The sequence below is a fragment of the Falco punctatus genome, assembly GCF_963210335.1.
Source record: "Falco punctatus genome assembly, chromosome: 4".
NCBI classification, from domain to species: domain Eukaryota; kingdom Metazoa; phylum Chordata; class Aves; order Falconiformes; family Falconidae; genus Falco; species Falco punctatus.
Window position 1 is genome coordinate 54,154,694 of NC_137583.1, and position 16,335 is coordinate 54,171,028.

General features: G+C 52.9%; 1 protein-coding gene across 3 annotated transcripts in view; it reads right to left on the bottom strand.

The window, feature by feature from the left end:
• ZBTB47 (zinc finger and BTB domain containing 47) overlaps positions 1-16,335 on the bottom strand; it is a 23,598-nt gene extending 7,263 nt beyond the window's left edge. The window contains exons 1-6 of one of the 3 annotated variants that reach the window (XM_080387693.1): positions 15,965-16,335; positions 7,624-7,675; positions 4,773-6,143; positions 1,367-1,514; positions 651-766; positions 87-231 (exon numbers count right to left, since the gene is read on the bottom strand). In XM_080387693.1, coding sequence (XP_080243819.1) covers positions 87-231; positions 651-766; positions 1,367-1,514; positions 4,773-6,062 — 1,699 coding nt within the window. In that variant the 5' untranslated portion in view covers positions 6,063-6,143; positions 7,624-7,675; positions 15,965-16,335. Of the gene's footprint in view, positions 1-86; positions 232-650; positions 767-1,366; positions 1,515-4,772; positions 6,144-7,623; positions 7,676-15,964 lie in introns of those variants that run through there. The other 2 variants (XM_080387691.1, XM_080387692.1) reach the window with 2 other exon arrangements.

Below are 16,335 nucleotides of genomic sequence, written 5' to 3' on the forward strand. Positions count from 1 at the left end.
AAACTCCATCCTGTCACCCACCCGAGGATGATACTACACCCATCCCATGGCTCTTTCCCGCAGGGGGAAGGGCAGGGAGCTCTCACCCGTGTGTGTCTTCATGTGCTCATCGAAGTACTGCTTCATGTTGAAGTCCTTGCCGCACCACTGGCACATGAACTGCTTGTGGCCAATGTGAATGCTCATGTGGGAACGCAGCTGGTACTTGTACTGGAAGCGCTCGTTGCAGTTCTGTGGGGGCAAGAGGGGGACGAGCTGCTGAGAGCACCCAAAACACCCCTCTCATTCCCCCTGATCACCAGCATGTCGGAGCAGTGCAGAAATCACTTCCCCCCAAAAAAACCCAAATCAAATAAATGGCTTTTTTGGGGCACACTCAGCCACATTTGCAAGCTGGGTGGCCTTGCGGTAAGATGCAAGGTCCAGGCACTGGAGGGACAGATCCTGGAACTGGACAAGTTCCATCATAAGGTGGGTGGAACCCTCAAACCAGGAGGGGATGCAAGGTTTGGAAGAGCGTGGGAGCATCCCTACAGCTGCATTGGCTCAAAGCATGGGGGAAGCCCCAAGAAGTGGAAGATCCTTCCCCAGATCAGGGGTTATGTCCTTGTTTAAGGGGATGCAGGGTGGGGCGACACACAGCACCTTACCTCACATTTAAAAGGCTTCTCCCCAGAGTGCTGGAGCGAATGGACCTTGAGGGACATGCTGCGCTTGAAGGACTTCCCGCAGGTCTCGCAGGTGAATGGCATGTCCTTGGTGTGAGCTGAAGTGGAGAGCAGCAGGGTCAGGTGCCCTCTCAGCACCTCCAGCATCCACCGCCCCCAGTCCCACTGCCGCTCTCAACACCAGTGCCCAACCCCAGCAAACACAAAGCCATCTCGGGAAGATGTGCGGCAGCAACATTTCAGGTACTTCCCTAACTGCCTGCCAAAACCCCCTTTTATTTTCATCTCCTTGGTGCCTGCAAGCCTCAGGGACCCAACCACCACTGACACGTGCAATTTGCTTTTCAAAGCCCAGCACTGGTGTGGTCTGGTCCTCTTTTACAAGGGAAGGATAGTTACACTTCAAACCCTCCTTTGATCACTTCTGAGGTCTTTTCTTCTGGTTAAATTAAATAAATGAGACTCTCCAGCATCACACCTGATTGCTCCAAACTCAGATCTCAGCAGACACACGTTCAGCATTAATTACCAGGCCAAATTTCAAGGCCCCTGTGTTGAGGTGAGAAAGCTCACCCAAGAATAAGCCCAGTCCAAAACTCCCAACACAACTGCAACAAACCCTCACCCTTCATTGCCAAAATGATGGATGAACACCCCTAACGAGTTCTCCCCATGGCACCAATGCCTCCCGCACTCACCAACCATGTGTTTGCGCACGTGTGCCATGGTGTAGAACTTCTTCTCGCAGATCTCGCAGGAGAACTTCTTCTCAGCATAGCCATGGACAATCTTGTTGTGCTCGTGGAGTGACCAGAGCTTCTTGAACCCCTTCCCGCATGTCACACACTGCAAGGAGAGAGTGGATGGGTAGGGAAGCAGGGGAACGTGCCCAGGTACCACCAACATTTTCATTTTAGCTGGCTATCAGCTTCATCCTTTGAAAAGGAACACGACTATGAAACCTACAGCTAAAGTATCAAAAAAAAACCCCAACGACCACCCAGTCTGCTATAGACCTTGCCACTTCAAAATCTCCAAAACTCAAATTTCTAAGTCGGATAAGGAAGGGATAATGACTTTCCAGGGAAGGATGTGGCATCTTCATTGACAGCTGCTTAGGACTTGCATAAACAGCAGCTAATGCACCAAGACCCTGTTCCCAGCTGGGGATTTTATTCTTGCACACAAAGCTTTCACATAAAAAAGAAACCAAACAACCCTCTGTGCATTAGAAGGCTGCAAAGACTATAGGAACAAGGAGAAACTCAACCCAGGGCAGTGCAGCTTCAGTCTTCAGCAGATATTACGGATAGTTCATCACTAAGCGAGTTTCCCAAACATATCCAAATAGACCAAAATGGACCCAAAACCCAGTCCATCAGCACAAGCAGAACAACATGATGTGCCAAGCCTCCCCCAGGGAGTTATGGTAGAGATTTGCTTCAGCTCCAACAAGTCCGATGCTTCTCTGCAAGTTCTCAGGGAAAGCTCCAACTTCAGCATGAGATCTGTTCGAAGCACGTGCGATCAGTTCGGTGCTTGGGGCAACACGGGAGAGCGAAGCCCACACAGGGAACCTTTGCTGGAGTGCAGGGATGGCAGGCAGCACCCAGCCGAGGACCCTGCCAGGAGCCAAGGGTCTTTCTTCCCTCCAAACGTCAACTTCCCCTTCATCTCTCCATGACTCATCTTCCTCTCGGCCAACAGAGATAAAACCATCCCTTCTCCTTGCAGATGTGTTGGGAAAATAATTTCATGCCTGGGAGGCATCTCACAACAGCGCACTGAGCGGTACCAGCCTGGGGAGGGATTCCGCCAGCTTCTCCTCCTGCCCACAGGAACAGATGCTCGTTGATGAGATTCAACCAAATTTTGCACTGAATGAGGCTGTGACACCATGGAAAATATGCCATTATGCCATGTAGTTACAGTATCTCTCTATATATAGTCATATTTAGGTGCCTGAGAGGCAAAATTAGGGTCACAGAGGCATTCCCAACACTCATCTTCTTCATCTTGCCACGCCTGAATATCACCATGAGTAGTCCTCTGAGCTTTACTGTTCCTTGCTGTACATTTCCACGCATCAGAACAGTTATATCTCTGCTTTAAAAGATATTTCAGGACGAATTCAGGACCAGAACCTGACAGCAAAGACACACCAATATCCATTTTCTCCACTTAAAATGAAAAAGGCTACAGGGAAATTTTAAAATTAAAGGTAGAAGGAAAGCAGGAGGTGTAGGAAAGCCCCCAGGCTGGAAACAAGCACCCTGGAGGGCTGAGCTCTGTTATCCTCAGGTACTGCAAAAATGCATCACTCAAAAAGGTGGAAGTCATATCCAAACGAGGGGAAAAATAAGAAGATAAATTCTCGCACGTTAAGAGGAAAACCATACTAAGGCTGGCCAAAAAAAAAAAAAAAAAAAGACTTTGAAAAACAACCCAATAAAGCAAAGGATGAATAATTCTTCATGCAGCGGGGCAGGATGCTCGTTACGGTGTCTGTGGGCTGTGGATGGCAATGGGAATGATCACAGGGAATGAGAGGAAGCCTAACACCTGAAGCATTATAGGTGAAGTTTGGGAACAAAAACAGGGAAAAAAAGGAGCAGATCTGAGTGGGATAAGAGGGATGGTCCCTCCACGGATCTGGTTAAAAGACAAGAAATAAAGACTGTCCATTATAGGTATAGAGTAAAAAACCCACTATCCCTCTTCCATCCAGCTATAATTCCATGGTATATTGATTAAGTTATTCAATATTATCAGAGCAAATGGAGTGAATTTGGCTATTTGTAAAATTAAAAATGCTCAACTAAGTAAGAGGTAATGATCCACGTTTTCTGCAGGAGGAGGTCACCACATGGGCAGTCGTGGTTCATCCTATTCAGAAATGACCTGAAAAAGGGACAGAAGCAGGGGAAAAAACCCAGTGAAGTGACAGCCCCATGTTATTCATCAAGAAAGCAGATGAGGCTGAAGAAATGTTTCAGGAATACACATTTCTAATTGCATAGGCTTTATGATAGGCTCCGAAACAGCTACCACCACACAGGTATCAGAGCTGCACTCATCCATTCTGGAAAAAGCATCCAAAAAAAGCAATCCCAGGACCATGAATTTTTCAGGAAGATGCAGCAAAGGGTCATGCAGGCAGCAGCTCCTTCACCTGCTTGAGCCAGGACCGCCTCTGCCTCTGTATTCCCCGCATGCCCCAATGCCGAGATCTGCTTCGTTCCCCATTTTATTTGGGGTGCCATTGGCAAAGGGCTGCAGTAGCACTTGGGTTGTGTTACTTCCATCTAGGAGAGCCACAAGATCATTTAAAATCCGCTTGCTGGCAAGAAGGACGATGGTCAAAGCTCTCCAGAAGTTGATATTTTCTTAATTAGTAGCAGCAGCGTCATGCGAAATAGCTCATCAGGGATTAGGAGATGGGTTGCGGGGATCTGCAAGAACACAGATGTTTGCTGCTCTGATGGGATGCCTACCTATCCCCCCAAAACTGCACTAATTTAACACAGTTAATTTGCAAACACAGGATCTCGTTAGCATTAGGCAAAGGACACACTGAGCCCGAGCCGCGCATGGATGTCAAAAGCATTCGGAAATTTGCTAATACGCAAGCTAAAGAGCACAAAAGGCAGATTAAAACCATTTTAGCTCATGTCAGCAAATCTTTGAATTAAGCTAAATTGGTTTCAGCCTGGGTGGGAACGGCTGGAGTGTGTCTCCATCGGGGCTCACAATGTTTTATCCAGATTAACTGAATAAACTCAAAGAAAAATTACTCCTCAAAAATTACTGCATGTTTCTACCCGGCCAGCCAAGGGGAAGCCACAGTCCCCCAGCACAAATCCTCCGGTCCCACACCACCGTGGGACCCTCCTGAGCCGGAATACCAGTCACGGGTGAAGTAAGGTTCCCTCCTGTCTGCCACGGGCCAACCACATCAAAAAGCTTATTTGAGCATGAGCCTGTCCCATGGTGTAGCTGGGTGGCATGTCCTCCACGGTAGGTAGGATGTCCCACCATGGTGGGATGCTCCTTCTTGGGTGGGATGTCCCCCCCCTTGGTGGGACGTCCCCGGGGCTGGCTCACCTGGATGTTCTTCTCGCAGTCGGTCTGGTGGTGCAGCAGCAGCTCGCTCTCCAGCAGGAACCGTTTGCCGCACTTGTCGCAGATCTGCATGCGGCTGTGTGTGACGTTCATGTGCTTCTCCAGGTACCAGCGGTTGTTGAAGACCCGGGGGCACTTCTTGCACGGGTAGTGCTGCTTCTCCTCCAGCTTCACCTTCTGGCCCAAACTGTCCTGTTCCTTTTTCCTCTTCCTCCCTCGCTGGCCTTCCTCTTCCTCCTCCTCCTCCTCTTCCACCTTGGCAATCTCCTGGGACCTGGTCGCCATGGCAGGTTTGGTGGCTTTGGAAGCTCGGCTGCCTCTGCGGGGCTGCCCACCCTTTTCCCTTTTCACCTCCAACGCGTCTTCATCGTCATCGTCATCGTCCTCTTCTTCCGTCGTCTCCTCCAGGTCTTCCTCCTCGCTGTGCTCCTCCTCCTCCTCCTCGCCCACATCTGCATCCTCCTCCTCTTCCTCCTCCTCCTCCCCTTCTTCATTTTCCTCCTCCCCATCCTCCTCTGTGTCACGCCCATCACCGTCAGGTCGCCCCATCACGGCCGCCTCGCTGGTGGCTGCCTTCCCCTCCATGCCCTTGGAGACGTTGAGGGTCTGGTTGTTGAGGTTCACCTCCACGATGATTTGCTCCCGGTTGTACGAGCTCTGGTTGTCCAGGTCCTCCTCAGACTCCTCGCCCTCCATCTTACAGACAGCACCTGGACCACCGTCCTTCTCCTCCTTGTAGTACTGCTTGGCTGGAACAGGGGGGAGCGCCCCACCACCTGCTCCGTCCTCCACCCGCACCGAATAGGGGTCATTGCCCTCCCGGGCGTAGATCTTGGGGTGGGGGGCATCCACCTCCTGCTTGATCTCGCAGTAGTACGGGGGGGGTCCGGCACAGCCCTCAGCGGGCAGGGCCATGTCGGCGGCCAGGCTGAGCGAGCGGGTGTCGAGGAGGTCCTGGCAGGAGGAGGCAATGTTGTTCATCTGCAGCACGGCAGCCGCGTTCAGCACATCCTGCACATTGCAGGAGTTGACGAGGAGCTTGGAGGTGTAGATGAAGTTGAGGATCTGCTGGAGGCCCTGCGAGGTGAGTGCCTCCAGAGAGAGCTCCACGCGCTGCAGCTGCTTGTTTTGGGTGAAGAGGGAGTGGAAGAACTGGCTGTAGGCTGCCAGGACCCCCTTGTGCGCTGGGAAGATGCTCTTGTGCTGCACCAGCACGATGTCCACGTCGCACAGGTCCGGTTGAAAGAGGCGCTGCTCGTTCAGTCTGTCCATCAAACACGTGAAGTGGAGGGCTACATCCTCCACCAGGGAGTACTCAGCCGAAGGGTAGTCAGTCGTTTTTTCGACTATCAGCTGTGGGGAGGAAGGAAATAAAATCATTCAAGAGGGTTCTTTCCCCAGGAAAACACCCCATCCAGGCATGCCACCCATCCCTGTCCATGCATCCAAAGTCAGGGATGCCAACCAAGAAGTTCCATCACCAGCTCCATCCTGCAGATGCCAACCAAGAAGCTCCACCACCAGCCCCAGCTTCAAAACACCGAGAAGCTCTACTACTAGGCCCACCTTGGAGACACCAACCAAAAAGTTCCACCACTAGCTTGAGTCCAGGAGACTCAACCATGGAGAAGAAAGCCCAACGAAAGGACAGGCCGAGGCCATACGAGCACTCACTGACATCCCTCCAGCCTGGGTAGGAGGCACCATGGCCACCCCACCACCAAGGCGGTCCAAAGCCTGGCTGAGCTGTCCACACTCATGCAGAGGAGACGTTATGCAGCAGAGGGGATGCCTCAACCTCCTGAACCAGATGGAGACCCCAGGGGGACATTTGCCCAGCACAGAAAGCCGATTTTAGGCACCAGCTGAGATTTAACCCCCCAGATAGAAGGAAATCAGCATTTTAAACCTCCCTGCTCTACAAGATAATTACACAAAACACAATATTCTTTAATATTTGCCAAAGTACGCCGCATGCTCAGAGTCACGTTAGCAGTCAACTCGCTAGCTGGATTCACCGGGTTGATTTATGCACTTTTTTTTTAATGCCTATTTTAAATCGCCTGGGGAAAGGCACTACCTGGAAAAATTCATATCAGGGAGCAGCATCCCCAGGCTGGGAAATGCCGTGACTGCCAATGTTCCCCAGGCTGCGTTTGATGGATATTTAATTTAGCTCACATGTATTTTGCATGGTGCAGGCCCCGTCTGGACATTCATCACCTCTCCTGGCAGTACCTGAGCCCCAGGGTGGGTTTGCCAGCTGCATCCCAACTGCAAGGGCTATCCCATGCCCTAGATCCTGATCCTGTATTGAAAAGTAGGTGGGATAACCCCTTTCCCGCTGCTTCCCATTGGCTTTCCGTGCCGAATTCATGGATGGGGATGGATCTGGCCACTTGAACATCCTCTTTCCCCACCATTGTGGGATGTGACCAAGGCCGCAGTGCAGAACAGTGGCAGAGATGGAAGCTTCAACCTGCCAGGTTTTTCCTGCACCTCCTGCTCCAGAGTTTCTCAACTCCCATTTTTTTCTGGGACAAAAGACAACTCTTGATCAACACACGAATTCCAGCAAGACACATTCTATTTGTCTTTTTTTTTTTTTTTTTTTTTTTTTGTGAGCCAAAGGCAAAGGCACACACAGACAAAAATGCTTAAATAATAAAAAAGGGTGTTTTCTTCTCTGTTTTCTCAACAAGCAAAAAAACCCTTTCCCCCTCCCTGCCAAAATTTTTCATTTTCACTGAATTTCTGCTCTGAAACCAACCCGCCCAACCAACAGGGTCCTCAGTTTCATGTGGCCCCAGAAAGCCCCAGCAAACATTCGCACCTGGGGAAAACAGGGACAAACCAGCTCCTCCCCAAGCCCTTGGCTCTTCAGCCTGCAGCGGGGTAAAGAGGTCGTAAAGGAGAGGGGTTTATATCTATTCCCATATATATTTTTATGCAAGTTTCTCTATATAGATTTCTATAACTTTTGTATTTCATATATTCATTTATATATAGTTAATCTCTTCATATATATACACAAATGCATAAATATATAAATAATTAAACACTCTTTATATACACATTTATTACAAAATGCTGCATCCCAGCTGGAATATCCACCTACCCCCCCACTCTCTAAGCCTCGTGACTGCCAAGGACATTTCGACAAGAGGAACTTGGATGGCTCAGCCCCCCCCCACAAGATGCACAGAAAATAAATAACAATATAATAAAAATCGAACGCTTAAGAGACAGCAAGCTTTCAGCAGAGCGGTTTGCTGTTTGCCAGGGACTCTCCTGCTTTGTTTTCACTATGAAAAAAAAAGGGGAAAAAAATGAAATTCAGGTTTTTGCTCCTGGGATCCATCCCACCTCACTCCCCACAGAGGATGCCCAAGCTCGGCGCGGCCACAGCCATGGAGAAGCGGGTGCAAAACAGGAGGAATTGGGTCCAGCGGGCGGCATCACCTCTGCACAGCCCAGCCTGGAAAAAAAAAAAAAAGCTGATTTTTTTTTTTTTTCTCTGGATCAAGGTTTTTTGGCAAAAAGGGGCTGATCTCTCACCCAGTGCCGGGGCTTGCCAGGCAGTTCTAATCAGTCCCAGCAGCGGCAAGGACAATGCGTGTCTTGGCCGCGTCCCGTCAGTGACTTCAGCCCGGGCTTGTCAGTGGGAGGTTTTTGCTCTTTATTGCTATCAGATGCTTTTCGTGAGCTCGCCTGGAGCTGGAGCCCCAGCCAAGGCAAGAGGCGCCTGCCGGGGTGAGATCCCAGGAAAGACCCCAGCTCGCCCCAAAACACCCCTCTGGCAGCTCCCATCCCTGCCACTCCACTGCAGTGGAGAAGGCCAATTAATCGGGATTAATGGGACGGTTAAATCCATCACCCTTCCCCTGGGAAAACACAAATGTTTTAAATATATAAATAAAAAAAATACAGACTCCAAAAATAATATATTAAAAATTACTTAATTAAAAAAAAAAAAAAACACATAAGTTTTGCCCTTTTCCACCATCACCACCTTGGCCCTCCGGGTTGGTTTTGTCCCACCAGCAGCCCACCATGGCATGGCAGGAGCAGGTCACCCAGCCCAATTCCATCCTGAGTCTGGACTTGGGGTGCTCACTGGGTGCACCAAACCTGAGCGAACCCTACACCACCAGCCCCCACCATGTACCGCCAACCTCCACGCAGGGCCCTCGCATCGTCAGTGTTGGAAAAAAAATAACAACCTGTAAAAATTATTCGAAAGCAGCGTGGCTGCAAAGTCCCCACCCCGACGGGACGGCGGTGCCTCCAGACAGCCCTCCCCGCCTGACACTGCCCTCCAGCTCTATTTTAAGAGTGTTTTCAAGCACCCTTGCCAAAGCCCCATCCCAAAACGGCCAACAGGGTGGGAGGGAGGCCAGAGGATGGGGAGGATGCTGGGGGTGACTGGGGGACAGAGGGATGCGGGTTGGCGGAGCCCTGACAGCAGGGGATGCAAGGAAGAGGTAAGAGCAATATGGGAATGATGGCTGAAGAAGATGTTGATGCTTGCTGGCCCAGGGCAGCCTCTCCCCGACAAAGCCACCAAAAATCCTGCTATAGGAGATGGAGCCCAAGCACAGCCTTGCTCCCCTTCCACCCGTATCCCCCTGCATGCCTCAGTTTCCCTGAAAAGCCCCGCCAAGACCCGGTCACCTCCCTGGAATGGGGGCTGCTGCTGGATTTAACTCAATGTACTAAGACAAAATGCTGTTTATCTTAGCAGGTATTAAAGAGCTGGATCCCTGAATGCTCCTGCAGCAATAAAACAATCCGAGGACCAGCAGGTCGGCTCACCCTCAACATATTTAAAATCAAATCTGCAGACCCCCAGAAGACCATCTCTGACATTCACCGGACTCTCCATTTATTTATTTATTTATAGCCACGTCTATCACCCTCATCACTGGAGCAGAGGACCATGAGTATCTCTCCTGTGTGAGCACAAGGATGGGGTTTGTGGGGCACAAAAAGCACATTCAGGTGGCCCCAGCGCCCGCTCCACACCGGGCGGAGCAGTGGGACCAGCTGCCCGCGAACCAGTTTCCATTCGGCACAAAACGTGGGGATTCCCTTCAAATTTGTCACCCCCAAAACTCCCATGAAAAACAGCAATCTGCTTTTCCGTATCACCTGCAACCACCAAAACATTTTCTTACATTCAGTAAGAAGCTGCATTCAGGAAAACTGCTTTAATTAGTCACTGAGTACGACGTTAGCACTTGCTCCTCGAAAAAATACCCCAAACCCCCATGTCCTATCCTCGCTTTGAACACTGCTGCATTTCAGTGTGAAAGAGCTTGGTTGAAACTATCTAATGCCAAAACTTGACTTCTGTTAAAGAATGAAATAATGTTAAACCCCCCTATTTTTACAGATTAATTCAAATGATACAAAGGCATATCATTAGAAATCCCAAAGATACCCACGCTTCCAGTTTTAATCCCCAGCCCCCTACAACCTGCCCTCTGCTTTCAAGACCCTTGGATGAAACCTTCAGCCTTTTCTCTGTAGTTTTGAGGCTATAGAGATGTTTTTTTAAGAATAACATGATGCTTGCGCCTTCCCACAACTTCTGAAACCAGGATGCACCAAGATGAAGCCGCGCCAGAACCTGCAGCGCTGCCTGGACAGTACACATCCCATACATCACCAAAACCACCCATTTTTGGACCATGGCCATGCATGGAAACCTGGCAGTGGGGTAAACCACATCCCAACGTGCCCTTCTGTCGCCTATTGCCTACCTTCGCCGCTCCGCTCGCCCATCGCCTCCTTCCCCAGGGACCTCTCCCGCTGGTGCTTTGCCCTCCCGTGGCACCGACCTTGCCGGGGGTGGGGTTTGTTCACTTCTCCGACGGGTGTTTTTATTTAATTAGGGGAGGGTTGTCCGGAAAAACAAGCAGGAAAGGAAAACAATAGCTCAGCTGCAGCCCCGCCTGGCGAGGCGCCGGCCGACATGGCCCCAAGCACCCACCGCCAGCATCCTGCCCACTGGGATGCTGCCGGGGCTGGACTGGGCACTCGCCACCATGGTCCCATCCCAGCTCTGGAGGCCACAGATGGCCACGTCCCTTAGGCTGGTGGTCACACCGTCTAATGCGGCGATTTTTTCCGTATGTGCTGTCTAAAAGGCTTGAGGCTGCCCAAAATAGAGCCATATCCAGGCATCTGGAAGAGGAAGCAAGGGGAAGGGGCTCAGCAATGCTCCCAGAGCCTGTCCCACCCACCCCGGGGTGCCGGGAACCCCCAAAAACACCTCCAGCCTCTGTGCAAGTGAAGAAGAGCATTCAGCCTGGCTGGGGGACAGGCAGATGCTTCCCAGGGTTGGTTTTTTGTTTGGGTTTTTTTCCCTTTTGGTTGTTTTTGTTTTTAATAGCATCCAGCGTTTACAGGCTTCGGCTCAAAGATGCTTTTCCAGGGAGCAGCCTGGGAAGCCGGCAGCAGCGCCAGGCCCAGCGGGACCAGCCTCAGTGCGAGGGAACAGGGACAAATCCTTCCCCCATCCTCATCCCTCTGCAGCTGAGGAGTCACCTCTACAAACAGGGAAAAGGTTCATTCGGGCTTTTCTTGTAAGCGCCGCCACGGCTGCCTGTGGCTTAGGGAGAGCAGGGGGATGGGGTGGGATGAGCAACATGAGGCTTCATCCCATTGGGAGCAGGCGCTGGCTTACAGCAGCACAGCCCGCAGAGTGTTAATGGCTGCTTGCTTGCTTATTTACTTTATATTTTTTTCATTTTTTTAACCCCACCAGCCGCTCTGGGCATCCTTCTCCTTTTCTTCCACGCACAGAGCTGCAAAGCCACAATGACACTTTGCAAGGACGGATGGAGAGGCCAACCTTACCGTCACCCCCCCCATCCCCAAACTGGTCCAGTGAGGCAACACTGCAAAGCTGCTCCTGGGGGATGCCACCACCACCATGCCATGGCATCGGGGACACCCACCAAGGGTGACAGTGCCCTCCACTGCCATGCCCTGAGAGCGGCTCAGTACCCTCAGTGTCCACCCTGACACGTGCGAAGGCGAGCACTGTCCCCTGTGCAAACACAGCCTCCCTACTGCAAAAATACTGAGGCTCCAGCCCAGCGCTGCATTATTTTCAGCCCAGGACAAGTTCCAGTCCCTCTGCTCCGGCAAGAGACTGGAGGCACCGAAACTGGGGTGGACGCACCCATCCATCTGCCCCTGTCCCCTCTGTCACGGCCAAAAGCCGTTCCTTTGGGTGCAGCTCAGCCAGACCCAACACGCGGTGCAAAGCTCTGCTGAGCTCTGTGCCAAGCCCGTAGTAGCGAGATCGGGCATTAAACCCCAAATGGATGCTACAGGATTTCGGCAGAGCTGGCATCCTCCTGGCAAATGCCAAATACAGCCAGGGCAGCCAGGCCACGGGTTCCCTGCCAGCACCTGGCACAGCCAGTGACACCCAGCTGATGGAGATGTCCCCAAGCCACCACCCTGGCACGGGAGCAGGCAGCTGGGCAGGATGCTGCCCTCCTGTCCGGGTGATGCAGGACCTCCCACAGAGTCACTGCTGGGGTGGAAGAGCCTGAGGGGGGACACACACACGTGCAAAGCCACTGTCCCCCCTCCCTCCCCTGCCTGAGAAAAACAAGCGGAGGAAAGATCGAGGGAGGAAACGAGGACAAAACCCAACGCTGACCTCCCCAGCCGGGCTGTCGGCCAAGCGGCTGCGCCAGGGGCCAGCCCCGGACTGCTGCCCAGCCCGGCGTGAGCCACGAGAGGCCAGGGAGGAGGCGAGCATCATCCCGTCAGGACCCTATGGGTGTCCCCAGGGCCGCCACGGAAGGGGATGGATGCAGCGGGGCAGGCAGTGCACTGAGCTCCCCGTAACTCATAGGACCTCCAGGAACCCCAAATTCAGTGCAGGGAGCGTGGACAGGTGCAGTGGGGCAGCCACTGTGCTGCTTGTGCGCAGCCTGAAGCCATCATGTCCCCAAGCCAGCCCCGATGCCACACAATGGCTGAGGAGAAGCCGAGATGCCCGGAAAGCAAGGTGCATGGATGCACAAAGCCTCCTGCCACGTGCTGCTGAATTATGCTGGCACTAGCCAGCAGCATCTCCCTGCCCAGCACCACGGTGCCCATCCCTAGGGAAGTCACCGTGACCTTCCAAGGTGGGAACCTCCAAGGTTTAGTTCCACACCCGGCTCTCATCAGACCCTAAAACCATGGCATTTTCTAACCCAACTCAAGACCACAACCTGCCATGCCAGAAAGGCCCAGGGCTGAGCCTCTCCCAGCATCCCGGGCAAAGCTTTCCATCCTGGAGCATCCTCTCCAAACCCTGGCACTGACCCCAGCTCCAGCTCCACGCTAAACCCAACCTTGACCGCACCTCTTTGGGAAGCACCAGCCATGTTTCTCTGGTCCGTCCATCCTTCCTGCCCAAGAATTCAACATTTTTATGAACGTGCATTAAAATGGCTTTTTTTTAAATCACGGCTGTCCAGCAAATTCAGCAGCTCGGGGAGCAGGGCTTTTAACTCACACAGCCCTGGCTCCGGGGAAAAGATGTAATCCTAAAAATAATAATAATAAAAGATAATTTACTGTTGTTAAATGCTCTACCCATCACATCTGTACCGCCACGGTCAGTCTCTCCCCATATCCAAAGTCATCCCAGGGTTCACCATCGGGAGAGGCAGCCGAAGCACCGAGGTTGGCACCGAGGGGACAGAGGCCCTGAAGGACACAGGGACAAGCCCTCAGGTGTCCCCACATGGGAAACCCGACAGGGCCAGCCCTGCACTGCAAATACCGCTCCAGCAACACAACATAATGTGTTTCCTTTAAAAACAAGAGGAAAAATCAGGGGCAGGTGGCACAGAGCCTGATCCCAAGCTCATCCTCCCCACCGGCATCTGCTCCTCCAGCCTTCCAGGGACCACAGAACCCGTGGGACGTCCAGGCTGCAAACCACACAGGGGACCTAGAGATCCCCTTTTTTGGGGCCACGCAAACGTGGCAGCAAAATAAAAACTTCAGCTCCTGCTTTTCCCGGAGAGCACTTTGTCAGGGCCACCGCCACGTCCCCATCTAAAAAGGCTTAAATGCGGCAGCGCACGAGAGCCCGCGGTTTTCTCCTCCAGCCCGAGCGAGGAGGGAGCATGGGGAAATCAGCAATTCCCCCGAAACCTTCAAAGACCCTCTGATGTTTTGACACATTCAGTTCATCCGCAAAAGGTTTTCCCCTATTTTTCCTTCAACAGAAAAATCTGCATCTTAAAAATAACCAATATTTAATTGACTCGCCGGCAACCTCCTGTTTCTCCCTCCCTTTTACAAAGACGACACCTCCAAAGGCAGCAGCGGGTTATTTTTATGGAGGGGGTGACATGCCTCTCCTCCAGACACCAGACAGAAATACAAGGCCATTTATCTCACGCGACTCCGGCATTTGCTTGGTAATAACCTAACGCACCGTTAATTCCTCGCGGGGAGAACAAAGCTCCGCCGCGAAGCCAAGCGGGCGGCAAAGGGGACCCTCCGGCCACCCCGGCAAAGCCCCCAGCGCAGTGTCAGCCCAGCTGGCATCCACAGGGAAAAGCTGAAACATCTGCACCAGCAAGGCTGCACCCCAGATCCAGAAAAATAAATAAATAAATAAAAATAATAATTAAAAAATATATCCCTTAATATCTTTCCAAGGAGGATTTTTGCTCCGGAAAGCAAATTTTCCTCTGGTTCTTGCTGAGACCACGTGTGGAGGAAAGGTTTAATTCCCAACTTTTCCCCTTCTTCCTCATCGGGCTGCTCGCTCGGGTGGGCTCCGGGCATCTCCATCCCCACCTCAGGGCATGAAACGCTCCCCAAAGCCACCCCAGAGCCCCAGCATCTCCCTCCGGAGAGGATGCCGGGGTGGCTCCAGCAGCGAGCCAACACCAGCAGGAATTTCGCAGGCCAAGGGCGGCCGGCCAGCATCAGCCCACCCTGAGCCCCGCTACCCCCGGTACCGCTACCGAGGGGTGCCCAGCCCCATCCCGGCACCCCAGCCATCATCTCAGGCGCCGGATCAGCGTCGTTCCTTTATTTTTCCAAGCTTGCACTTTCTTCCCCTTTCCAAAAAGCCGCTCCAACGCCTCCCGGGGCGTCATTCCGGGCATGGAGCCATCAGCGGGGCAATCACAGCCCCGCACTTTGGGGCATGAAGGACACCGGGGTAGCGGGAACCAGGGTCTTTTGGCACGGAGCATCCCATGAGATGGCCCGTGCATCTTCCCAGCTCAGGCCTGCTCTCTGCAAGTCAAACTCAGGCCCCCAAAAGTCCGCCGGCCCCTAAAATAGGTCACTGCTGCGGGCCAGAGCCCCGCCGCGAGGCAGCCAGCCCCCTCCGTCATCAGTAGTGCGATTAATACTAATACTAATACTAATATTTTTTTTTTTTTAAGGCCATGCACGGAACTCCCCACCACCACCACCGGCGGCGGGCGGGATGCTGCGCCCTGGGCACGGGCATCGCTCCGGCCGCCGGCCGAGCCCGCATCCCCGCATCCCCCGGGAAAGGGGGTACGGCAGAGCCGGCGGGGCCGGAACTGGCAGGATGCAGGAGCCATCCGGGGAACGCGGCGCGGGCCGAGGGAGCGCGGAGCTGCCGCTGCGCTCCTGCAAGGCCGGCAAAGCCTCCGGCCTGGGCGACCAGGCGGCTCCAAAAGTTTCCCCCCCCCAATAATCGTCGCGACCCCCAGACGGGAGCGCAGCGGTGGGCTGCACCCCCACCCCCCCACCCCCTTCAGCAGCACCATCGCCCCTTCAAGGCAGCCCAGGAGGCGGGCGAGCCCAGCCCCCCCCTCCGCAAAACCAACCCGGGGGGGGGGGGCATTTTTAATGCCATTTTACCAAAGGCAGAACCTCTCCCCTTTGCACAAGGGGGCCCCACGCACGCCCCCCACCAAGCCAAAGCGGCTGCCCGGGTGGGCTGCGCTGCCCCCCCCCCCCGCCTCCCCGGTGCACGGAGCACGCCTGGGTCGGCCATGCGACCCCCCCGCCGCCACCCCCCGCCCCCGCCAGGATTCGGGCAAGTTTCGGAGGCCCCTGCAAAGTCAGCAAAGCCCCGGGGGGGGGGGAGGAGGAGAGAAGGGGAAGGGGAAAATAAAAAAGAAGAGAAAAGGAAAAGGGGGGGTTGCAAGCTCTACCATTTTGATGCAAAGGTCTCCGCGCAAAGGAGTCCCGGTCCTCCTCCGCTTGCCTGGGGTTTTTGCTCTCCATGAAAAAAAAAGAAATGTTGGGTTGGGTGGTTTGCTGGGTTGGTTGCTTTTTTTTTTCCTTTTTTTTTTTTTTTTTGGCTGGCTTTTTTTGCTGCTTTTTTTTTTTTTTTTTTTTTTTGGAGGAGGTGGGGGGGGGAAATTACCGCGCCGCTGCTGCCAGCCCTGCTTGCATCCCCTGTCCCTCTTTTCCTTCTTTTTTTCCTCCTCCTTTTTTCCTCTCCCCCTTTTTTTCTTTTTTTTTTTCTCCTTTTTTTTCCTTTTTTTTTTCCTTTTTTTTTTTCCTCCTCTTCTCCTTCTCT